This window comes from Mycteria americana, chromosome 3, assembly GCF_035582795.1.
Source record: "Mycteria americana isolate JAX WOST 10 ecotype Jacksonville Zoo and Gardens chromosome 3, USCA_MyAme_1.0, whole genome shotgun sequence".
Taxonomy (NCBI): domain Eukaryota; kingdom Metazoa; phylum Chordata; class Aves; order Ciconiiformes; family Ciconiidae; genus Mycteria; species Mycteria americana.
This window is the reverse complement of record NC_134367.1, coordinates 1,293,787-1,318,897: the sequence shown is the minus strand read 5'-3', so window position 1 is coordinate 1,318,897 and position 25,111 is coordinate 1,293,787. Positions and strand designations below refer to the sequence as shown.

Below are 25,111 nucleotides of genomic sequence, written 5' to 3'. Positions count from 1 at the left end.
ATGCAAGTGTCTGTAATTATTATTGTTCTGTTAACGTATGGATAACCTGGTGAAATGTAGGACACATCAGTTCCAGCTCAGCAGCCTCCAGATATTAAAAGTTGCTTCAGTGAATTAACTTTTTTTTCAGCAAACTCTTGCAAAAATTCTCATTAAATATAAATGGATTTTCTTTTCACCCTGGAAGACAAGTGCAATAGCATAATGAGTGCCAGTCAGCCCTGTCGTATTGAAATATATCCTGTCAGGTAACTAATTTGGGATGAGATTACAGACCTGGTTGCTAAAGTGGTAATTTGGGTATACTTAGACTTTTGCACGGTGTTTGACTTGGTGTCACGCAATATTTTGATTAAGAAATGAAAATTCTGCGAAAATTTGACGTGGCGGGTGCTGAAGGTGTTACACACGCGAGCAGCTCTTGGCAGTGACTGCAGGCAGGGATTTGTCACCGAGGATGCTGGCAGCTGGCAGACCCCTGCGGGGACCAGACCTTGTCGTACAGCGGTTTGCATTTCCCTGCGTGCAGGGACCGGTTATGGCCAGCAGCACGAGCAAGGACGCCGAGCATGGGGAAGCCGTGTCTAGGAAAGCTGGCAGGGAGCTGCTGCAATTGCTCGGCAGCTTGGGAATAACAGCGTTATGTGCTTCAGTGCGGTCTGAAAAAAATATGTGTGTCTAGTTCCAGAGCCCACCGCTTCAGAAGGGTGCTGGAAAAGTGGGGTTGGCTAGAGAGGAGCAGCCGGAGTCATTAAAACCTTGGCAGATCTGCCCATCCTGAAGTCATCAGCAGCTCTAGCAGTTTGGCTTATTGGTAAAGAAAGGAAGAGGTGGCCTGATCATGGACCAAGAAGGGGGAATTTGGTGGCCATCGCCCTTGGAGCTGACAAATCCACAGGGGTTCATTATCTCAGCAGATTTTAGCTGAGTACTGCTGAGCCACGTGGTCATCTAAGCCCCATCGGCAGTCCAAAAGAGTAGCATCTCCCACCATCACTTCTTTGAGCAGCCTGGGCATTGGTCGTGCTGCCCGTTTTGCATTGCAGAAGCTCATTAATTCAGGGCAGACCGTGCACCGGGCAGGCGTTTGGGAGAACTGCTCTCCCTCCCCACCGTGCTTCCAGCTTGGAGGCTGTGCCCCCCGGCTGTGCCCCCCGGCTGTGCCCGAGGTCCAGGAGCCCCCAGCTCTCCTCAGCCCTCTTTACAGGTTGAGCAAGGCAGTGCTCGGTGCGTAATCTGGGTTGTAGCCACGGTGCAGGAGTTCAGAGATGCGGCTTTGGGTTGGGGGGTGTAACCAAATCCTTCGGTGTTTGCAGGTTGCAGTGCCAGGGCTGGGAGGGCGTCCTGGCAGGGGGGAGGCCTCAGGAAGATGCAATGGCTGCTCCTGCCTGCCCCCCCCCTCCATGCAATATTCCTGGTTTTCTCTCAGACACTCTGGAGTATGAGAAGCTTTGAAAGTTTGTTTAGGTGGGGAGCAGGCGAGGCTGCAGGGATGGGTTGTATAATGGTCCCGCACGATAACGTTTTTTTTTTACTTTTTTTTTTCCTGTTTGATATCAGATTACAATCCCCATTTCAGTTCCACAGCTTTGATTTGGGTCCGTCTATCCATTCTCCATCTACCCTTGGTCCATTTTCTCCATCTATCCATTTTCCATCTACCCTTGGTCCATTTTCTCCATCTATCCATTTTCCATCTACCCTTGGTCCATTTTCTCCATCTATCCATTTTCCATCTACCCTTGGTCCATTTTCTCCATCTATCCATTTTCCATCTATCCACGGTCCATTTTCTCCATCTATCCGTGTGCCCTACGCAGACATCACCAGGGTCCTTTCCTGTCCCAAGCCCCCAGCTGGGTTGGCCGTGGCCAGGTGGGGAAGCTCTCCTCTCCAAACCGCCCTGGGGCTGCCCAGCCCCGGGCTAACCCCTGCCCCTGCATCCCTGCGATGGGTTTGGAAGGGTGCGTTGGCCTGGCCAACCCTAGCAAGCAGCATCCCAGCGTGGACGGGTGAGGGACAGTGCCCAGGCAGCACTTAATTCCCTAATTTAGATGGAGCCAACAACTCCAAGTGGTTCGGGAGCAGGAGACCAGCTCTCCCTGAGGTCTTTACTGTAAATGCAGGTTGGATCCTCCCTTGGGCAGCTGAGCCTTCATTCCAATTTCCTGGGCTCTTGCAGGCCTGGCAATGGGTTGAAAGCAGTGGCATCCTCCTGCTTTCCCCACCCTAACTTGCGAGGGGTGTCTGGAGATGGGGACCAAACCAGGACAGAGATGCCATGATTTGCCTTCTGTCACTTCCCAGGATCTGATGATGGACGGATGGAGATGCCAGCCCCCCACCAGAGGCTCTCCCTGGCTGCAGGAGCAGAACTTGCCCCGGGAGCAAACAGCATCCAAGGGCTGAGCTAGCAGGGAAGGGGGGACAGGACTTCATGGGCTGGAGGATGCTCTTAGCAAAGCCAGATGCACATCTTGGCCTCAGAGCCCTCGGCTTGGAGGGAGTGGGCACTTCAGTGCTGGCAATGCCTGGCAGCGTTCACTGTCACCCCCAGCCTGAACTGCACCATGCACACAGACGGCGTCACTGAAAGATGTGCAGCAGTCCCAGACTGCCCTGATCCGAGGCTTTGAGGAAGCTCTAAACACCGAACCAGCCAGGCCAGGTATGAAACAAGAGATGTTCCTACAGTCTGATACAATGACGAGTGACCCAGAAAAACTCCCTCTCTTTCCATCAGCAGAAATGCCAGGGAAGGGAGCAGGGCACTTGATGAATTATGAAACACTTGGAAATGAAAGGCTGTGTAGACAAGCCTGAATATTTCATTCCGTCTTGCTTGGCTCTTGCCTGCCCGGGGAAGTGGGTTGGGAGGGGTCCGAGGAAGGAGCATGTTATCCCAAGCCTAACGCAGATACATCTTCCCAATAATTCACACGCTTGCAGATGAGCTGGCCCCAGGTCTGCGAGCAGAGCCGGGGAGTGCAGAAGCACATAAGTCAGGCTGAAAGGGTTGCAAAGACGTGCTGAGAGGGTGGTGAAAGGGCCTGCATCTCACTGTCTCCTTAGGAGATGGGGGCATCTGCTCTTTCCCTGTTGCCACCATCCAGATATCGTGGCTGGGGAAAAGCTGCCACGGGGCTAGGACTGGCTCTGACATACCTGCTTTTATCTGCTCCCATGGTAGCAACAGCCTGCAATTCCGAGCGCTCACAGGCAGCGTGCGCTTTCGACTGCAGCTCAGCTGGGCAGAGCATCGACGTGCTGGAGATGGACGTGATGCTGCTGCAGCCTCTGGGTTTCTCTCGAGTGACCTTGTCCCAGACAGAAGCAGCACCGCAGCAGGTCACAGAAGCAGGAGGTGTCTGGAAAGTCAGTTTGGGGGGTCAGGAGGGGCCCCCGGCTCTCTGCTGCAGATGGGGCATGTGCTCTCCTGATGGGTCCCTCTGCCTGGGACATCCCCGCTGTCCTGTTCTCATGCGGAGATGTTGCCTGACTCGGGGGTCTCCCCCATCCCACAACCACGCTCCTGAGCAAGCACGGGAGGGCTGTGCATGAAATGCCTCTTGGAGATGTTTGCACCCTGTCGACTCCTGGGTTTGTTTTTTTTTTACTCTTTTTACTATTTGTTTTGACAGGGCCAGGTCCAGATGCTCTCAGGGAGAACCACCATAGGGGTGTGTGGCTGCTACCATGCCATAAAGCCTTGAGCACACAAACTGCCACAGCTCTCATACCCCTCCCGGCAAAGCCACAACAGCTACGCTGCAGAAACCCCCCCAGTTACTCCTGTTTCTAAGGTGGCATTGGTATTCAGACATGACACGTTGTGAGATGGGCTGAACCGTGGTCAGAGCTGGCAGCTGTGGGAGGCTTCATCAACTGTCAAGCACCAGGGAAATGCACGTGAATTGTTGCTGCTCTGAAGCAGAGCCATGCTCTTTCAGACCAGCTTCCCCTGTGCCCTGTCCCCCCACCACCAGCAAGGGGGTTTGGAGGAACCAGAAGGGCCCCTTGTTCCCCCAGCATATCCTCTAGGATACCTTTAGGTGTTTCCCATGGAAGGGAGTTCCCTGGAGGCACCAATTCATAGAATCATGGAGTTGTTTAGGTTGGAAAAGACCTTTAAGATCATCGAGTCCAACCATAAACCTAACACTGCCAAAACCACCACTACACCATGTCCCTAAGCACCTCATCCAAACGGCTTTTAAATACCCCCAGGGATGGGGACTCCACCACTTCCCTGGGCAGCCTGTTCCAGTGCTGGACAACCCTTTCAGTGAAGAAAAATTTCCCAATATCCAGTCTAAACCTCCCCTGGCACAACTTGAGGCCATTTCCTCTCGTCCTATCACTTGTGACCTGGGAGAAGAGACCGACCCCACCTCTCTACCCCCTCCTTTCAGGCAGTTGTAGAGAGCGATGAGGTCTCCCCTCAGCCTCCTCTTCTCCAGGCTCAACAACCCCAGGTCCCTCAGCCGCTCCCCATCAGCCTTGTGCCCCAGACCCCTCCCCAGCTCCGTTGCCCTTCTCTGGACACGCTCCAGCCCCTCCATGTCTCTCTGGGAGTGAGGGGCCCAACACTGAACACAGCATTTGAGGTGCGGCCTCACCAGTGCCGGGTACAGGGGCATGATCACTGCCCCAGTCCTGCTGGCCACACTATTCCTGACACAAGGCAGGATGCCATTGGCTTTCTTGGCCACCTGGGCACACTGCTGGCTCATGTTCAGGCAGCTGTCGACCAACACCCCCAGGTCCTTTTCCACCAGGCAGCTTTCCAGCCACTCTTCCCCCAGCCTGCAGCGTTATCTGTCTGAACCCGGTGAACACGCTCCTGGTGTCAGACACAGGCCTGGTTTATGGTAGCTAAGCAAGCTACCGCACAACAGCTGAGCTTTGAAGACCGTCTATATACTCATAGCCCACTGCAAAGACAAGCGAAAGCCTCGCTCTTCCTCAGTCCCGTGGCCATCATGCTGTGTCCCTCGGCAAAGGAGCACACCTTGTCTTGAAACCATGGCTCTTCCCTCAGCGTAACTCGGTAAACCAGAGTTGCTGGGAGGAAGCCTGAGCCCAGGCTAAATTCTCTGGAGATCAGGATGGTTCCAGCTCACTTTGCATTTCCCATCACAGTCGTAAGGACTCTTCCAGTGGCTGAGAGGTGTTCCCCTTTACAGACACATCTGCCATCGCTGTGTCCGTGCAAGAAGCTTTCTCTTCCTTCATCAGGCCACTCTGGGGCAATATGCACCTGTGAGCCAAAGGTACCTGGGTCTACCTTGATTTAAGAGGAGCAGAGAAGCCACCACCACACCTTAGAGCTGCGTGGCATTTCCAAGGGGCTGCATTTTTATGATGTGCCATCAGCAAACAGGTTAAATAATACCAACACCTACAAACACATGTAAGAGCAAGAACTGCGCAGTGCGTTACCAGCTGAGCCTAGCAACCTTCACAGACAAACCTAACTCCTAAGCAACTGCACTGAAATAACTTGATTTTAGAGCTCAAGCCACAAGAGCATCCCTCCAAACTGGCCTGCTGAAATCAAATCCCGCCATGAGCAGAGGACAGCCCTCCGGAGCCCTGCAACAGTCTGTGCTCAAATCCTGAGAAATAAAAGTGCAGGCTTCTCTCAAAGAAGCCTTTCCAAAAGAAGAGAGCTGCTGCTCTTGCAAACAGCAAATAACATTATTTCACAAACCCTGAAATCCAGGCTGATTCGGCAGCCTTTTCCCCTCATAAGCCCATCTCAGGCAAGAAGCAGGTCTCCATGGGACGTGGCGATGCATTATTCATTGTGCATGAAGCAATGCGAAGCACGCATGGAAAAGGTGTTGATGCTCAATGCCCTACACGGCTCCTTGGAGACAGAGTTAAAGGAGCTCGATGCTGGCATCCACCCGTGCACGACACGTGGGAGCGGAGGAGCGGAGGTGACAGTCCTGCAGGGAAGGGCCCCATCCTGCAGAGCACACCAGGGCAGGTCTGCCATGGCTCTCCTTTGCTCCTGGAGCATCACGCACCACCAGCGAGCTACAGCAGGACCCATCAGAGGTTTGTTGGAAAGCAGGACCTCCCTGCTGCAAGTCAGACAGAGCTAGATAAGTGGATGAGCAATAATAAGGTCGTTTTCCTGTTTTCCTCAGGTAGTTTATTAATTTCTTCAGGTAGTTTATTATTATAAATAAGTGGTGTACAGTGGGATAACCACAGTGTGATTTCTTTGGTCAGAGAAATGCCCACAGCAGGACTGGCTGATCCCCACGCACGCAGGTATGTGCACAAGGGGACACAGGGTCCTGTCCAAAGAAAGGTTGGACTCGATGATCTTACGGTTGGACTCGATGATCTTAAAGGTCTTTTCCAACCTATACGGTTCTGTGATTCTGTGAAAGGCCATTCCCCATGGGAGGGGAAAGAAACAAGAGGGTGGGCAGGGGCAGGACCCAGGCAAATCAAGCCCCAAAGCCCGTGAAGACACCAGGGAGCTGAGCAGCGCTGAGCAGACCCTGCTCTTCCATCCAGCTGTATTTCAGAGGGTGCTTCAAAGCATGAGGGGGTGGCTTGAGAGCTGGGAAAGACAAACCCCATCCTCAGCTCTGCCACAGACTGACCTAGGGCAAATCCGCCAACCCTGCTTTTACCTTGGGTCTCCAGGCTGCCGATGCAGGCACAGCATCAGGGGCTTGGGTTACACAGGGACAGAGGCAGGAGAGGAGCCCTCAATATCCCACCGTGCGGCACGGGGAGTTCTCGTCTCCCTCTCTGAAATCACGTCTCGATAAATCAGCATTGCAGTAAGTTACGCCTTAAGGTCTGCAAGGAAGTAGTTTAATCAGCAGCGGCTTTCTCGCTGGCCCAGCCAACAGCGCACTGCGGATATATTCCTGGTGTGCCATGTAATATCTTTGCTGTCATCTGGGATTGCGGCCCCGGAGACGACACGCAAGGCAGATGGTGTAAGGCAGCTCTGCATTCACTGTTCCAGGGCTTTTTCCATGTCGGGAGTCACTTGTTGATTCATAGCTGGCTCTTCTCAGGCTGGGAAGGTCCCGCTGGTGCAACAGCAGAACACGAAGAACATAAAGCCACAGCTCCTTGACAAGCCATGAGCTGGCAAATAAGTAATGACTTTTATTAGAGAGCACCATATTATTCTCTGCTCTCTGTGGTATCTATCTGGACTTGTAACTGAACAAACGTGGATGCTTTTAGTGCACACGGTGCTGCGCTCCCCGGCTGCGAGAGCGGCAGGCTGCAGCGAGCCCGGGCAAGAGCCACTAAGAGCAATTAGATGCCTTCATCCTGCTCATCTTGGGGGAGTTTAGGTGGTGATCAAATGCTCGTGGGAGAAATGGCCATGGTGGTTGGAAGGTGTTAAATGCCCTCACCTCAGCATTCATCTCAGCCCGTGGTGCAGATCGGGTGGGAAAGATGTGAGCCCTCTTCGTCTGTTCCTGTGCACAGTCAGGCGGGCTGCTCGGTGCAGCGGTGGGGTTGGGGAAACCAGCTGGTTTTCCACTGAAGGGAAGATGGGAGTGCTCTGCATCCAGCACAAGAGTGGGAACAACCTGGGAAGGAGGAAATAATGTGTTAAACCATCGCTCCATGCCTGCTGTAAACGTCTCCCTTCAGCCACAAGCCCTTTTGGCTCTGGGTCCTGGCTCAGGTGAGGCTGTCACCAACTCCATGGGGTGTGACAAATACACGGGGACTGAACTTTGCCATGCAGCTTGCCCCACACACTACAGATCACAGCAATAATTATAGGATCAAGGATCGTAGGATCATATCAAAGGATCACAGGGTAATTCAGACTGGAAGGCATTTCAGGAGATCTCTAGTCCAGCCTCATGCTCAAAGCTGGATCTGCTTGACCTCACACCAGGTGACTCTTGGCTTTTTCCAGTTGGGTCTTGAAAGCCCCCAGGATGTAGACAGCCTAACCTCCCTGGGTCCCTGCTGCATTGCTTGAAGATACCTAGCAGGCTGGGAGTGGGCTGGGACAAGGACACGAGTCTTCAGGCATCAGTTATGATTAGACCTCCCTTGGCAGAAGGGAGTCAGTCTTCTCCACTGAGCAGCTTTCAGACTCACATGCAGCACCTTCAGAGTACGTCCATCCAAGTAAACTCACTGGCATGAGCCCTGTTCTCCAACCCTGGTCCAACCCAGCTGGGCTGAGCTGTTCAACTCATCCCACACCCAACCAGGCACACCCAAACAGCTCCAGGGATGCCCTGCCCCAGGATAATCCCTCCTGGGTGGGTGGGTTGGGGCCAGGCATGGGACCTGGGACCTCCCCATGGCCTGTGCTGACAATGTGCTGGTGTAGATGGGTGAGGGACAGTGCCCTGGTTCTTGCCTTGTTCAATTTACTAGCGCAGGCGTAACTGCAGACGTTCAGGATGGAAAAGGCCAGTTTGGGTGCCCTTAGTTGCATTCCAGTAATACCGGACTGATGGTTCCCAAAGTTTGATGGTTCCCAAAGTTTCCTTCTCTTCTTATCCCAACAGTGTTACCTTGAAATGGCTTCTCTCCTGGCTTCTCCTTTGCCCACCATCTCCACTGAGCTGGGGTCACTGGCCGCAGCTGCCAGAGTCCTTGGCCACGCGCCTATCCTGCATCTCATGTCTACCTCCTCCAAAGGCAAACGGGAAGCAAAACCAGCCACGCAACCTCTGGCAACTTGGCCAGCAAAGCCCTTTCCCATTAAAAATGAACGGTGGTGGGTGCTCACCACAGCTCGCCTGACTTTTCTCTTCTTTGCTCCATAGGCTCATTGGCACTTTCCGGATGGTCCTGCAAAAGGTGGTGGAAGAAGGGCAGGTAGAGGTGACAGACACGCTCATAGACGACAATAATTCAGCCATTCAGGTAGGTCATGAGGAGTAAGCGGCCACTGCTGCCCTTCAGTCGTTGGTCCATCTGTCCGTATTTCTGCTGACGCTGTGGGAACAGAGAAGTCTATGTTATGCACCTGAATCCCCGAATCCTCAACCTTTCCTTCACCACATTATTCTTGATCTGAAGGACTAAGGCAGCCGGGACTGTCCTGAGGGTGCGCAGCAAAGGCTGGCGATTCTGCATGCTGTTTAGGATGGGCGCAAAGCAGGAAGGGATCAGGTTTAACCTGCACGCAGACAGGGTGCAATTGCTCAGAAATAGCCTGAAAGCGTCCCGCTGCTGGAGACCCTTGGCAGCTCAGAGCACAGCGTGGTCCTCAAATCCCCGCAGAGATGCTGAGCAGCTGCTTTGACCACAGTCCCATGCTGAGCTCTGCTCCCAGCGCTCTCCTCCTGCACCCGAGCAATCCCACGCTGGCTCTGCCCCGGCCATCAGTGTATCAGCTTTAATCCATACCAGTAGTACTGGGTGCTTGAAATGCTCGACATTTACAGTATTCGTCTCAACGCTGCTTTTATGTGACCCCCGTAGCACATGAGGAATACCTCGTGCAGCAGCTTGCCTGAAGCCCCACTCTTTATACCCCTCTGGGGAAAATAAGGATAAGAAATACCACCCAGTCTGGGTCTGCACCCCTCATCCAGACCCCCGATGCCAAGGAAAAGGCTCCCGGTCTGCAGAGCAGCTGCTGTGTAACTCGGTGCATTTCCATCTGGTTAGCACATCTCATGGGAGCTGTTTCCCATGGGGACTGAGTTTTAGGACACGCTTGGAAATACAGCGACTTCTGATCTTCTTGGGTGTCAAAACCCTGGTGTTTTAATTAAAAAATAAAAACTCAGCTTCCCCCCCCCCTCCCCTTTTCTTATTCCTTCATAAGCTGCTTCCTACACCCAGCATAAAGGAAAAGTGCAACTGCATGTAACCCTCTGTGTTAACAACAAGCAATTAGCAATGAAAAGACGAGTGGCTTCATTAGGAGGAGACAGGAGGTGACTTCTGTGGGGGCAGAGGGAATGAAACCAAAAAAGTACAAGGGATACAGTCCTGAGGAGGGAGAAAAAATGGAGGAGCTGCAGACCCAGGGTGCAAAAATAATTTCAGGGTTGGAGAAAACAGCTCCTGCTGTTCTCTTGGTTTATCAGACCGAGAAGTTGCCTGATTAAAGTCCATGGGACCCTCCAAAGGAATAAAATCCCATATTTTTAAGACCCTTTAGCGTCACCGGGGGGAGAGAGGAAAAATCAATGGATGAAAATTAAATACATGCAACTTCTTGATACCAAAAGTGATGGAATTTTTACAATGAACTAACGTAGGATGGAGGAGGTACCTGCATTGCCCGGTGCCTTGCAGCTTGGCCAGGAGCTTGGTGTAGCTGCACAGTAGGGCAAAGCAAATACTCTGCTACCCTTCGCCTCTTTATAAGCTGTGTGCTTCTAACTGGAGGCACCCAGAGGAGAAACGACCCTCCCCAGCCCGTGCTGGATAACCTGTGCTCATCGCCTCCCCTCCGAGGACCTCATGTCTACATCTCCTCTGTGTCATGGCAGCTCTGCTGGAGTTGTTTTAGTTGGTATCCACAGAGTGCTCTGGAAAACGTAAATACCGAGTGTTGCCTATTGCTACAAAATCAGGGCAGCCTGGGCAAGGCAGATTTTACCGGAGTACAGGTCTCCCTTGGATAAGACGATAAATCCCCCCGTCTTCTGCACACCGCAAGCCATATGCACGCACAGGCACAAATCCTGCATTTCTAGAGCTTGCTGTGAGCAGAAATGTCACGTCCCTTGATTTCCCCTGCGTTTCTGGGGCATCGTCTTAGCCCCAGGTCACCCCTGTTCACACTGGAGCTGGGAGGTGAGGGTAGGTGTTTGCATTTGGGGCTGTCAGCAGGTTTTTGCATCCCTTCTCCCACGCAGTATCCATCGCAACTTCAGGGGCGAGACAGAGACAACTCAGCTTCATAAATTCTTCCTCCAAACTGCCCGCTCCCAGCCTTTGCTCCAGCAAGAGGCTAAATTTGGACTGAGGGAGCCTTGAGAAGAGAGAATCCAGAGGGCAACGCCTGGGACATTTTGCATAGAGGAATGTTAGTGGAAATACAAATCTGGAATAGCTGCTGCTGGGCAGCAGAGTCAGCCCTCCTGGAGAGGTGACCCACTTTCTCCCGGACTCGAAAGATGCTGATTTTTTTAGTAGGCACGGGAGTGGACCACAGCCAGTGAGGGCTGTCGCAGGAGGAGAGAGGGACTGAAAAATGATCAGACATATCGAGGAGGTAGAGGTGGGCCGGTATGGAAAGCCACTGCCCATCAGCTGAGATGGGATAACCGGTCGTCTGCACTCCTTGTCCTTTGAGACGCAAAGAAAAAGATTTTGCTTGGAAGTAACGTGTTCCTTGCATTGAGCAAACTCAAAGACAAATCATGTGCAAGGGTTGCAAAAATCACCTCCAGAATTAGGAAAGAAAGCAATCTCCGTATGTCCCCTCTCGGCAAACCTCGCCTCTCTCAACCCCTTAAAACCTGTGATTTTAAAGGCATGCTTCCTCTGCAAAGGCACCCGAGCAAGTTCTGGCATCGCGTTATCTCCAGAAGGGCTGCGGGCAAGCACGGCACAGATGCTCAAGGTGCTGTAATGCAGCGCAGCTCCATTTCTGCAAGATAAACTCATCTCTATCCTGTACTAGATACCTGGGGTCCAAGTTTAAATACGGGGACGAAGGACTCATTCCAGGCTCCAGGGATCCCTCCTGCAGACTGCGCTGACCGAGGTCCCACCCCAGCGCAACCATCCCACCTCCAAACCCACCCTGGGGTGGCCACACTGTGGACACGTGGGTGTGAAGCAGGGCCAGCTCCGAACATCAGCCCCCAGCTCGGGATGAAGGGAGAGGCACATCTTCACTGCCGTCACTTATTGGGAAGCAGTTCCCAGGCATACCTTCATCTTTCTGTAATCAAAGGCAAAGGAAAGGTTGAAAATTGTTTTCCTTTTTCTGTGCTGACTGCAAAACATCACTGGCAGCTTCCAGCCAGCCCTAATAACGTTATTGACTTGCCTTAGCGAAGAGATTAAAAGAGCCTGGAATTGTAAAGCCGGGAGGGATACTACGATCGTGTTGTCTGGCCTCCTACAAGAGAGACTCTGGGACGTCTCAGAATTTGTTATTATCTCGAGTGGTGAAAAAAAATACCCAAATAAAAATTATTTTAAAATGTCCGGTGACAAGAGTAATCCCAGCCCTTCAGTGAATCATTCCGCTCATTAGTTTTCTTTGCTGTTAAATCGAGACTTTTGTTTCCAGTGTGCATTTCTCTTGGTTTTAGCTTACACCTACTAATTTCCCTTCAAACAAGTGATGATTTTATTCAGCCCAAACCAAAATCTTTCCGTTTATTACACCCATAATTTTTCACTTCCTTTAAAGGATTTTTAAACCTTTAAATGTAGTTTAAAAATGAGATTTCAAAATCAAATGTTTCACAACAGCATCGAGGTGGTTTGAAAAATGTGAAAAATTAATGTTTCAACACGGATCGTTGTCTCTCCTCTGCATTTTCTTTTTTAAACAATCCAAAACAGCTTGGTGAGGTCAGCACAGTGTGGCAAATCATTTTGATTGACTCAGATTTGTGTTTTGCCATACGAAGAATAAAATCAGTCAAAACCTTCCACAGAGCTCTGTTTCCAGCTGGGTTTGAGTCACCCCTTAGCTAAATTTGCTAAATGCACAGAATCTGTCATTTGCTAAATGCACAGAATCCTTCCAGGCCATATCTTGTATTTTCCAGCCTTTCATCGTCCCTTTGACAAGTTGCGGCTGGAGCGAGTCAGGATGCTGTACCTCCTCTTAAACATATAGATGAAAAAAGGAAGATTTTGTAATAAATTTTCTCACTCACTCTTTGTTAGCCTTTTCGTTTTCTCCTTGTGTCTAAAGTCGATGGCCTTTGCATGGAATATAGCTTATAATTTGTCCGTGGAAGCTGAATGGAGGTGGAGAATCGTTTTTGCTTTTGTTTTGATCTTTGTAGCAGCTGTTTGCCTTTCAAAATGGATATGTTTTTAGCAGAGATATTCTTCTGGCTGCTTTGTCCAAAGCTGTGGTTTTAGAAGGACTTTGGACATCTGGGCAAAGGTAGTGCCAGCAGTTCTTTGCAGCAAGATGAACTTCCACATATTTGGTTGGCTTTTAAATCCAGAGAAAGATTTTGGGGGGAAAAATATTTGGGGGCTCCAATCCTGAATTTGCTGCAGCAACCTGGTGCAATGTTGGATGGGTAAGTGGGGGATGACCACGTTGAAGAGGGAGAAGACCTTACTCTTACTTGGTTCATCCAGAAGAAGCTTTAGATCAAGCTTGGACAGACCCAGTGCCAAGGCCCATCCTGTCCCCGAGCCCCAGCCGGGGTGGTCATGGCCAGGCTGGGAGACCCGCTCCCCAAAGCAGGATCTATCCAAACCTCCCCGGGGATGTCCATCCCTTGCCAAACCCTGCCCTGCCTGGGGATGGGATGGGGCCAGGCAGGAGCAAGGCACCATGCATCCGTGGGGCTTGGCAGCCCAGCACTTAACAGCAGGGCACAAATTCTTAACAAGTTGATGCACCACAGAGGAAAACCCACCAACATGACATGGCTTCATCTGCTCACGGTGCCTTCAGCTGCTCGAAGGGTTTGTCTGCTGTTCAGGGCTTTTGGTGTCTCTCATATCTGATGCAGCTGGTCTGGGATGCACCAGCAACTCCAAGTGAATCAGGTCCCTGAGCAGGAGGGAGGCTGCAGCACCATGCCTGAGCTGGGTCGGACCACCTCCTGAAGCCAAAGACCTGCTCTCCAACTGTCTCATGCCCTAGGAAAGAAGAAACTTTTGAGTCAGTAGGGCTCAGAGATCAAGCCAGCTCATGCAACAGCTCTTCCTGCCTTTCAGATTTTGCAGGACCTTCCTTCCTCCCTGTGCTGCCCTTGGGGGCTGATTGTGTCTTCCTTGTGTGTTGCAGACCAGCATCTCCATAGAGATCAGGTACCAGGCTCTGGACGGGACAGTGGGCACGTGGAACGACAAGGAGTTCCTGGAGACCCCCAGCGTCCACTCAGAGGGGGATGGCAGGTACCCCTTAGAGACAGACAGCCTCCTCTCCGGCCACCGGCAGGGCTCAGACATCTCTCCGGGCAAATCCAACCAGCAGTCCGCAGAGAGGAGCTTCAGAAGGTAATGTGACGCTCAGCACTTGGAGATGTGTGATGGCAGCAGGGATGGGGAGGGTTTGGCTTGTCATGAAAGGGCAGCATTGCCCCAGTGCTCCTCGAGTCCTCCCAGTGCATCACATCTCCTGGCCGTCAGAAGACCCGTTATCACAGCTCAAGGTGTGGATGGGCTCTAAGTGTCCACCCACTGATGCCAGCAGGTCCCTGGTGCTCCACCACGCCTGCCCAGCACAGAGCTGAGTTTTCCAGCAAGCGCTGAGGTTTGTAGCACGCAGCAGATGCTGGAGAGCAAATGTAATTAAGTACAGATTCAGAGAGGATTAAGGGTCTGGCTGTTGGTCAGGCCTCATATTGGATGGGATTAGAGCCATGCGTGGGGTGTAGAGCCACGTGTGCAGATGTGTGGGGTCTTGCATCTCGATGGAGCTCGTTGTGCCCCCCGGGACTGAGCTGCCTTCAGGGCCGGAGGTGCAGGAGTGCAACTGCAGCCAGGGGCAGGAGGAGGAGGTCATGTCGGCCAAAAAACCACGCCAGTGTGGATGCTTCTGGGGTGGAAGGTGACAGTGACAGTGCCTCTGACCCACGTCCCTGTGCTGGGAGTCACCATGAGTGTGCACATCCCATGGCAAGGCAATTGGCACAGCAGAGGCTGGAGGAGGAAGCAGGGACGCTGTGGCACGGGCGGAGGGAATGAGCCCTGGCACCTCCTTTGCAGCATTAACCCTCAAACAGACAAGCACTTACCTTCTCGAAGACATTGTCAAAGCTCCCTCCATGGCGGTCTGTCGGGACCTCAGTACCTCACCAGGCTTAAATGAAATCCCATACCGAATACCTGGGCAGGTGAGCCCTGTTCGGATTATCTGAGGGACCCTTCACCCTGTGATGGCAGGTGGGGACACCTCCAGTTTTTCTAAGGGATGCTGTTACCAGCTTTCTATTCATTTAAGGGTCCTTAGCATCACCCTTGTGTCTTTCTAAGCTCATGGGACCTGACACTGGATGAAAACAAGCCCAGGGACTGTATCCTTCCGCTTCTTGACACAACGCTGCTGTAACCAGTTGCAAACCCAGCCTGGTGACTGGGATGGGTGGAGAGGGCGCAGGACTGGGCACGCTGCAGTTGGCTGTCCGTTGGGATGCAGTGCAAGCTGGGACCAGTTCTGCCATGAGCTGTGGCTGATGGATGCTCAAGGCTCAGTCCTTGCTGGAAGGAACAGCCCCTTTACCACCTCATATGCAGCCACGAGGCCAAGGCATGGATGGACACTGAGGCCCCAGTGATGCTGGGCCAGATTCAGCCCACCCCATCACGGGTGCTTTGAACCCCATGCTTGTAATCCTCACCCAGCTCGTCAGGCAACAGGAGAGTTTTGCAAGTGTGAAACCACTGGTGTATAAATATATTGGGTTCATGGGCTGCTAAGCCAGATTTTCAGGCAGCTTTACATAGTTTAGATAGTCGTGTTGTCCACAGTAGTGACCTTGTCTGTCAGTCTCCACTCCAGTAGCTCTTGAACCCATTGGCCTCTTTCAGTTGGAAGAGTGGAGACATCAAAGTCCTGAACTTGCTAAAAGTCTCGTGGAAAGAGATAAACTGGTAGAGAAGAGAGTCTGTAAGTGGGACAGGCAGAGAGTGCAGGCAGCCCAGGCAGACCTGGGTCCTCAGGTCACCCATCGCTCTCCTGGGACCCACACAGTCCTTGTCCGAGGGCTACAGTCCCAAAGGTGGACAGCCCTCGTGTTTCCAAATCCACATGGGAGCCCAGCCTGGAGGTGTGAATCCAAACAGACCCCTAGGAATCAGCACTTTTTCTTAACAGCATTTACATCTCGGTGCTGCTGCAGCCGTACATCCCCCATGCTGGGTTTATGCAACTGTGTGTTGCAGTAGCGTTTGCTTTCTGTCTGGGTTTAGCACTTTATTGTGACCATATAAGGGCAAAATTTCTTTCTCCCCATGGTGCGAGATTGAGGGGAGATATCTCCAGCTGCTCGCATCACTCCTAGGCAGTTAATTAACTGTGTGAATTGGGCTGAAACCTGTGAATTTTCAAGCAAATTGGAAGTGCAGATTTGTTTCCCAGTTCAGTGGACCATGATGTTGCTGAACAGGGAAGATGCTGAAGGATTTAAAAGGGGGATTCGGTCTCTCTGTCAGCCCCGTATGTTGGGAAATCGGCGTCCTGCCTGCGCCACGTGGACTCTGGAGACGCAGGCAGCGTGATGTGAACGTGACTTTACTCTCACTGGAGATGTAATTAACGCTGCGTGGCTGATGCATCACCTGCAGCAGGCGGTCGGATGGGTTGAGGCTCTGGGTTAGGTCTCCAGGGACTGTAAAGTAAGTCTAAGAGGACCAGCTCAGCTGGAGATTGAGGACAGCCACATTTAGCCTGATGGATCCCACCCGGGGGCAGTTTTTAAGAGGAGGTGTGTGGTTTGCTGAGCACCCCTGCCCGGGTGCACAGAGATGCGTCGTGGCTGAAGGCTGCTGAGCTGTGCTGGCTGCGTGCAGACAGTGCTGAGCGGAAGGACTTTTTGAGGTTGGTTTGTACGTAGTCGGTGAAAAATCCTTCCTCTGTTGGAGAGCTGAAGTAGGTGCAACACTTTATAAACAGGCAGCAGGGCCGTGTGGAGGTTAAATACCCCTGCAGCATCTGCAAATGGTACTGCGGCACTGATCCTTGCACTGCGTTTCCCTCACAGGTCAGCACCTCTTAGCAGGCGGGAGAGTGGTTCCTGGGGGTCACAGTTTGGTGAAAGTCCCTTGATATTTGGCTTCAGTTTCTCCTTCAGATCCGTGACGCTTTAGGAAAAAATCCCTTTGTGCATCGAGCGCTGCAGGTGGCCCATCAGCCCCAGCGCTGTGGTAGCCCCTTCCCGTTGCTTCACAGCCCTGGCTCACAGGAGCCGGCTCTGCAGTCCCGCACTGGAAGCGAGCTCATGGACAAACTGTTTTAAAGGAGGAGAGGGAGGAGCATCCCTTAGCAGACACGCCAAAAAAGCAAGGCATGCTAGTCCCACTGTCCCAAGCTTAAGTTTGCATGTGGACAATTGCACTAAAACTGGTTTCACCTGCTGCTTTTGTCCCAAGGAGCTTCCCCATGTCCTCTGGTTTGGAGTCGTGGCTCACAGCAGGTCATTTTGAGGGGAGGGGGCTGCCAGGCTTGGCTGTGTCTTGCTGCCCTGCACTCACCTCTGCCAAGGGCCATGGTCATTAACGACACCACCGCTACTGTTGAAAATACCAAGGAGGGAAAGGGCTGATGTTTTCCGTGTCACCACCCTCGCAGGATGGAAGAGGACGAGATGTATTACCACAGTGAAGATGAACTTTTGGGAGAGGGGGACACCCTCAGCCAGGGATCCCTCAACACGAGGTAGGGAGCCAGTCAGCACCCACTCTTGCTGGTGGCAGTGGGGTTTGCAGTGCTGTGTTGCTCCTGCCTTGTCCCTGTGGATGTCCCACAGGCATTACCCCAGGATCCCAATTTCTTGGATGCAGGAGAGCTGGTGGGGAGAAGCGATGGAGCAGCTGGAAAAGCATCCTTGGAAAGGATGCTCAAGAGGGGTGCTGGGATCCAGGGTGGAGAAAGGGCCTTGAGGTGAGGCTGCAACTGGGGTACCGCCTCACCTTTGAGGCCCCCTTCCTTCTCCAGGTCCCACCACAGCTGTCCCCAGAACCAGAGATCAGCCATGTCCAGTGCATGGGGAAGAGCTCCTTGTGATGTGCATGAAGAGCTGATTTCTGCTTGCAGTGGCTTTTCTTGCAGTGCGGTGCTGCGAATTGTTCCCCATCGTGTGCCAGAAAGAGTCGGGGAGGAGCTGCAAAAAAGAGAAGTTCAGGTAAAACCCAGGGACTGACCCAACGCCTCTGAGAGCAGCTCAGCCAAGGGAAGGAGCATTTTGGGGGGGGAATCCTCAACTCGTGTGGGTCCAGTGATGGCAGGGAGCACATGAGCATGGTTCTTCCTACGCACGGCTCTTCTGGGGAGCTCATTTCTCGTAGCAGCTCCCCATGCAGCTTGTCGCCGAGTGCCTCAAGCTTTGCTAGCATGAAGATATTGACTCTCCATCATGGGAGTTTATGGCCACATCTGTACTGGTAAACACCTCTGTCAAGTGTCATTAATTAGATAGTGCCAGGCCAAGCACCTGAAGTGCCCATAACATTAATAAATGATTAGGACAGACTCTGAGAAGGTTTTGGCTACTTAGCACTGACCCAAACGATCCCCAGGCAGGGTCAGGAGGTACAAGAGCCATGGGCCAGTCCCAAAGGGCAGATTAGGGATTGCCCATCCAAACCCTTTCTTTGGATGGGAAGCATTAACATGGGTGCGATGTCTGCCAGGCAGTTTGGCTTCAAAGGCAGGGAGTGGGCCCTTGAACTTTTGATTTCATAGCGTAGAGGTCCATGGCTGTAGCACATGCCCAGTGAGCAGGACGCTCCAGAAGCAAGTCTGTTCCTGCACGTGCCCCAGGCCGTAGATGCATCTGGGATGTCTGGGTGCCTGGAGATGGAGAGACAGTCAAAGTGCTCTGACAAGGCTGCTGGATGCCTGGGAGTCACCCAAAAGCTCAAATGCCACTTGAGCCAAGCCCAGATGTGGGAACCATCACTCCATGCGTTGGATGGGGCATTGCTGTGCAATGCCTTCAGCTTCCCATGGGTACCGCTGCTCGGTGTGGGGACTGAGATGGGCAGCCCTGCTGTGCCACACCAACCTTTGGACCTGGCCGGACCGGGGAAGCCAAGTTCAAAGCCAAGTCCAGCTCCCGCCTTGCCTTCAAGGGTTGGGTCGGGTTCGGGATGAGCTGCTCATCGTTTTGGCACAGGATAGCCAAAAATCAAATTTCTGCAAGGTGGCAGTGAGACGTGTTGTAGGGATAAGGGGAGAGAAACCCCAGGTCTGACTGGGAGGGGGTTCAGCTCCCGTCCCTGGAGATGCTTAAGTACAAGCTGGATGCACATCTGAGGAAGGGTTTGTGGCAAGCTGATCCCCCTTGGGGAAGAAGCTGGACTTTAAATCTTCTTGGCAGCCCCTTTGCCTGTAATTCTGTGTGTCTTCACAGTCTGTTTCCATCCTCTGTGTCCCCTGGGGGGGGCTTTGAATTTGAATGAAGGCAGTGGAAAGATCTCCCTGGATTTCCACAGGCTTTCTGTCAGTGCCGTCTCCATCACAAAGCTGTTTACCTCCTCCCCTGGCTCATTAGGGACATTATTTTGCTATTCAGCTGATTCCCTTTCCTGAGGGGATGCAGAAGGGGGGGAAACAAACAGACCTTGAAATGGGAAAAGCAGCGGCAACAACAAGGAATATATAAATAGCGCTGGGCTTGCCAAGCGCTTCTCAGCCGTTCACTTGCAGCCTAATAGAGGTGCCAGCGATGCTGGCGAGACGCGTGTTGGAAACCTGTGCCGGCAGTGGGGATTATATCAGAGTTATTTTCAGCCAGGCTCAGTCCCTGTGCTGTCAGGAGAAGACACACACCTTGCAGGGAAGTATCGTATTTGCTTTTGTAACTCCTCCGTGCTCAGAGCAACGACTTCAGTTCACAGAAGACGTTTGCACAAGCTGAATTCTCTTGGGTTTTGGACAAAATCTCGGGTCAGGGGATAGGAGAGGGGAGGCACAACTTCGTACGGGGTAAATAAATGGTCCAAATGGAAGCACAGGTGAGGGTTGGGCTCTGAGACGCTAAAAGGCAGAAAAAACTGTAACTGCAGTCACGATTCGCTGTTTCAGTCAAAGAGGTGCCCAAATCCCTCGGCCCTGCCGGGCAGGGGTTGAGGAATGGCCCCACGAGCATTGCTGTGGCTGGATGCTGCGGCGCAGGGAGGTCAAGCGAGGTCCCTCTGCTGCCAGCACCCCTCGTCGCTCCCACCACCCCTCTACTGCCAACACCTCTGTTTGCCTGGCCAAGCCAATGGCCAGGTCAGGGCATGGATCCACCTGGCAAAAAAAGTCAAGCAGTAAATGAATAACCACTCTGGGCTTTTATTTATTTGTTTTTCAAAACTGGATCACTTCCAGTTCACGAGGGGACCACACACTGACCACCAAGCTGGCTCCAAACCTTGCACCACCTTTGCTGTTGACCCATAGCCTGAAACTCGCTGAACTTCTGCCTGGACTAAGGCTGTGTGGTTTTGCACAGAAGCTCAGACCTGCCTGCAGGCAGATGTGGAGGTCTGGCCAGGTTACTAGCCAGGGTCACCTCCCTCCGGTGGCTTAGAGGTGGGGAGGTCCTTATTGTCCAGGGGCTGCCCAAGGAGGTAACCAGCGCTCTAGGGAAGGCTGGTGGGGACGTTTGGGATGTTAGGGTGCTGAGCTGTTACGCAGCAGTGAGCACAGGATGCCAGATTTGCCTTCTCTTTGCCAGTCTGTGCTTTATCTCCCTTTGCAAAGCAAGACCTGACGCCCTGCCCCAATGCGTGCTGCGCAGGGCCACCCTGCCCTCAGCAGGAGGAACAAAGCCTTAAGGGATGGACGTTTGCTCCCCATGAAGTCCCAGCAGGATTCCTGGCAAGGAAGTGCAGATGCAAAGCTCTTTTTGCTATTTTTCCTCCACGACAAGGAAAAGTACCCGCGGGCCTGGAGCACCTCCCCGGCTCCCCGCTAATGATTCAGGCAGAGACCAACAGCACACCGAGAAATAAGGCTGCAGTCAATAGACCTGCAGGAAGCAGTTTGTTGGAGGCTGCTGCCTCACTGGAAATATTCTTCTTAAAACACAGCCATGCTTCCTCATGACTTGACCCTTGCCTGCTGACGGATCCCTTGGGAACCGGGGCTCATCCTCTGGTTTCATGCAGCGACAGCATCGTTATTGGCATTTAACCTTGCCAAGACTGTGAACCAGTTCGTATCAGCATAGTCCAACTCCATCTCTGGTGGGTTTTTTTTCCACCCCCTGGAACAGCTTTTAATTTTTGCCATCCAAATATGCCATGTCTTTTCTAAGCTACCTTCCCAGGCTCCCTCAACGTTAATTGAAGAGCAGTGAGGCATCTTCACAGGCTGCTCATTTTCTGCCCAGCCCCAAGCTCCCCCATCCACTCTGCCTCTGCTTCTCCAGTGAATGTGGAGGATCCTAAACGGGAGGTTTACTCTCCACCTAAAGTTTAAATGGCTCAAGGTTAGTGAGACAATTCCCATCTCAGAAGTGCCTGCAGACAGTCCAGGTTGGCAAATTAAGGCATTGCAAGGACTGCTTTTATTATTCCACTAACTGGACCTGTAAGCCCACGTATTTATTAAAGACAGACCATTATCCCCTTATTTCTATTATACTTGAATGTTAGGTCTGTTACCAAAATTAGCAAGACTCTTAACTAGCCGAGTCCCGCAGGGTGCTAATCGAGATCTCTTTGCAACACTTCTTCATACGGGCTCCAGAGAGAGCTCCTGCGCTCCTGACGCTCCATGGGCCAAAGCAGCAGTGGGGGGAACGGATGGGTCCCTGTGGACCATTGTGTCTGGAGCATCCTCCACAGGCCCAGCGTGGTCAGCTCCAGTTTTTTCTGATAGTTCTAGTTATTCTGACAGCTCTAGTTATTTTGGCAGCCAGGAGCAAGGACTCCTGGTGCTCTGCATTTGCCCTCCAACGGAGGAGGTGGGCTGATGGGCTCTTCTAGACCTCATTGCTCTCTACAGCTTCCTGAGGAGGGACGTGGAGAAGGGAGGTGGTGATCTCTTCTCCCTGGGATCCAGGGACAGGACATATGGGAATGGTTCAAAGCTGTGCCAGGGGAGGTTCAGATGGGACATGAGGAAGCATTTCTTTACCGAGAGGGTGGTCAAACCCTGGAACAGGCTTCCTGGAGAGGTGGTCGATGCCCCAAGCCTGTCACTGCTTAAGAGGCATTTGGACAACACCCTTAATAACATGCTTTAACTTTTGGTCAGCCCTGAAGTGGTCAGGCAGTTGGACTGGATGATCATTGTAGGTGCCTTCCAACTGAAATAGTCTATTCTATTCTATTCTATTCTATTCTATTCTATTCTATTCTATTCTATTCTATTCTATTCTATTCTATTCCATTCCATTCCATTCTATTCTACTCTATTCTATTCTATTCTATTCTATTCTATTCTATTCTATCCTATTCTTCTATTCCATTCCATTCCATTCCATTCCATTCCATTCCATTCCATTCCATTCCATTCCATTCCATTCCATTCCATTCTATTCTATTCTATTCTATTCTATTCCATTCCATTCCATTCCATTCCATTCCATTCCATTCTATTCTGCCTTTGGCCTGACTGGGGCCAGGGGCTCTGTCTGCATAGCTGGGCAGGAGACGAGAGCTGGACCTTGATGGTCTGCTCCAGGATGCCCGGGCAGGGCCACCCCCTGGCCGGTCTCGATGGGTCCGGGCTGGGAGGGGAGAGGTTCCCCCCGGCAGGCTGGGGTTCCCGCTTGTGCGAGTCATGGATTAGTGAGCATGTGAAGAAAAAGTTAGCGAGAGAGAGATTGCAGCAGTCGAGCTGTCTACATGAGGAAGGTTTTTCAGGGATAATGGGGCTGGATGCATCCATGCAAGCTTGCAGCAGGAAGGAGAAGATGCAGGAAATATTGGTACACTCTGTCCCATGCCTGGGAGGGGGAGGGCTTAGCCCGCACCCCAATCTGAGATCGACCCCCAGACAGTTTGCAGCAGCTCTGAAGGTGTTAATGGCATTTTACCATTGACTGCGTTTTCACTGAGCTCCCCTGGTGCCAGGAGAATTTTGCACCGGAGGACACAATGCCCCGAGAAACGTCTGAGGCATTGCACAAAGCTGAGCCTGGCTCAGGCTGTAGCAAACCTGTGCTGGAGTTTACCATGAATCAAACAAGGGGAAAAAAAGAAAGAAAAGGTGTTTCACATTCAGGCTTTTGAAAAGAATCAAAGGGCACTTTGATGTGAACCATCCTTTTGAATCAAAGAAAAAGACTCATTTTATTTAAATTATTTTTGTTCATATGAACAAAAATGTCTGGCTCCTTCAGAAGGTCCTTCCATTTCCATCAGTTACGGGTCCCAGACCCAAGACAAAATTGCACCAAAAGAATAAAAAGAAGATAAAGTTTTGGTGTTGCCAAATCTGCATTTCAAAACCAGGCATCAGTGTGGCTGGGGAGGCCTCTCCTGGCCATCCTCTTCCTCATCCTCCCCGTCCCCTTCCCTGCGGCTGTGCCCAGAGCATCGCAGACCCGAGCGTGCCCCGGGGTGTCCTTCCTCCAGCCCGAGGAACCCCCTGGACTCTCCGTCTTGCACAGAATGGACAGCTTGTGTCAGGGCAGCAGGAGCAGGGTGCAGACGGCTGGATCTGGGCACAGGAGCAGGCAGAGAGGAGCAGGGAGGGAAAGGACAGGGGAAGGGGGATTAATGAGGCATGGCCCTTTCTGCCCCTTGGATGTCACAGGAGCAGCCTAAGGGATCATGGGCCAAGCCGGTCTGCAGCCCTGGAGACATTGAATCACAGAACGGTTTGGGTGGGAAGGGACCGTTAAAGGCCATCCAGTCCAACCCCCTGCCACGAGCAGGGACATCTTCAACCAGAGCAGGTTGCTCAGAGCCCCGGCCAACCTGACCTGGAATGTTTCCAGGGACGGGGCATCCACCACCTCTCGGGGCAACCTGGGCCAGTGTCTCACCACCCTCAGCGTAAAACGTTTCTTCCTTATCTCTAGTCTGAATCTCCCCTCTTTTAGTTTAAAACCATCACCCCTTGTCCTGTCGCTACAGGCCCTGCTAAAATGTCTGTCCCCAGACATGGGGACCTGGTTTAACTCCCATCTTTGACAATGACCTTTCCTATGGTCTCGGGCATCTTTCTTCCTTGCTCTGCCTTTCTTTCACCCCACTTCCAGCTCTGAGACCCGGTGCTCTCCTTTTCCTCCTGGCCAGTCCTCTGGGACTGAGACATAGACATCCCCGAGATGGTTCAGCCCAGAGCTCCTATAGCTTTGGCAGGTCTGCTAGCAGAGGTGCAGCCATCTCCAACCCCAGCACAATCCAGGGCAGCCCTGCCACCTTCCCATGGAGCAGAGCAGTGCCTCAGCCTCCAAATCTTCATCAAGGCTTTTGGGGATTGTGCTCCAGGGCCTCAGTTCATGCTGCCAGTACCAGAGGAACCAGATCCCTCTGCATCAGCAAAGGGTCTGCATGCTGCATTTGATCCAGCTCCTGCAGAGCCACGTGGATGTCTCTGCACCAGGTTCCCACCATGCAGGTGACCAGGCTTTGGTGCTACCAGCAGATCAAAGCCCTGCCAAAGCTGAAGCCCAGCAGCCAGTCTCTGCTGACCAGTTCTGACTGCTCGTCTTTTCCCCCATGGGCTACCTCTGTGTTTCGCACGTGGGTTTTGGGTGGCCGGGCAAGCTGGCAGCCGGCTGGAGACGAGACAAGGAGAAGGCAGCTGGTACAAGTGAGGAGGAGGAAAGCCATTAGCACCCCAGCTGAAAAAGCCCCCAAAGAGATGGTCTCACACGTCAAAGTGCGCTAAAGCAATATGGTTTGGGGAGAAACAGCCTTGACTGCAGACACACCACACTGGGCTCCGGCTCCTACCCCTCAGGAGCAATCTGGTCTCTGCAAACGCAGCTCTGCACGCAGGAGCAGCTGAGAAGCAGGCTGTGTGCTGGGAACACGAGGACTTGGGACAAAAAGACTTATTTTTCCCTTTATTTTTAATTTCTTATACCTATTAGGGCGTCTTCCTTGGCCAGTGCTGGATTCCCAGACGATCCCTTGCTCTGACACAAGGCAGCCTCATCTTGCCTCCCTCCTTTGCAGGGTGTCTCTACCTGTGTTTTACCCTCACGTGTCTGCAGTCCCGCAGGCGCAGACATCTCTGCTTGATGCTAAGCATGGGACTTTTGTCATTGATGTAAACAGGACCCCCGTGCTTCGCTTGAAGCAGATGTCTTGGGAGCAATCCCGCAGCTTTCCAAGCCCAGATCGCAATGTGCAGGAGCAC

At 52.4% G+C, this 25,111-nt stretch overlaps 1 protein-coding gene across 1 annotated transcript in view; it reads left to right on the top strand.

Annotated features, from left to right (window-relative positions):
- The window catches only part of OTOF (otoferlin), a 113,363-nt gene that overhangs the window by 31,242 nt on the left and 57,010 nt on the right, over positions 1–25,111 (top strand). The window contains exons 4-5 of the mRNA XM_075497212.1: positions 8,790–8,889; positions 13,925–14,136. Coding sequence (XP_075353327.1) covers positions 8,790–8,889; positions 13,925–14,136 — 312 coding nt within the window. The remainder of the gene's footprint in view (positions 1–8,789; positions 8,890–13,924; positions 14,137–25,111) is intronic.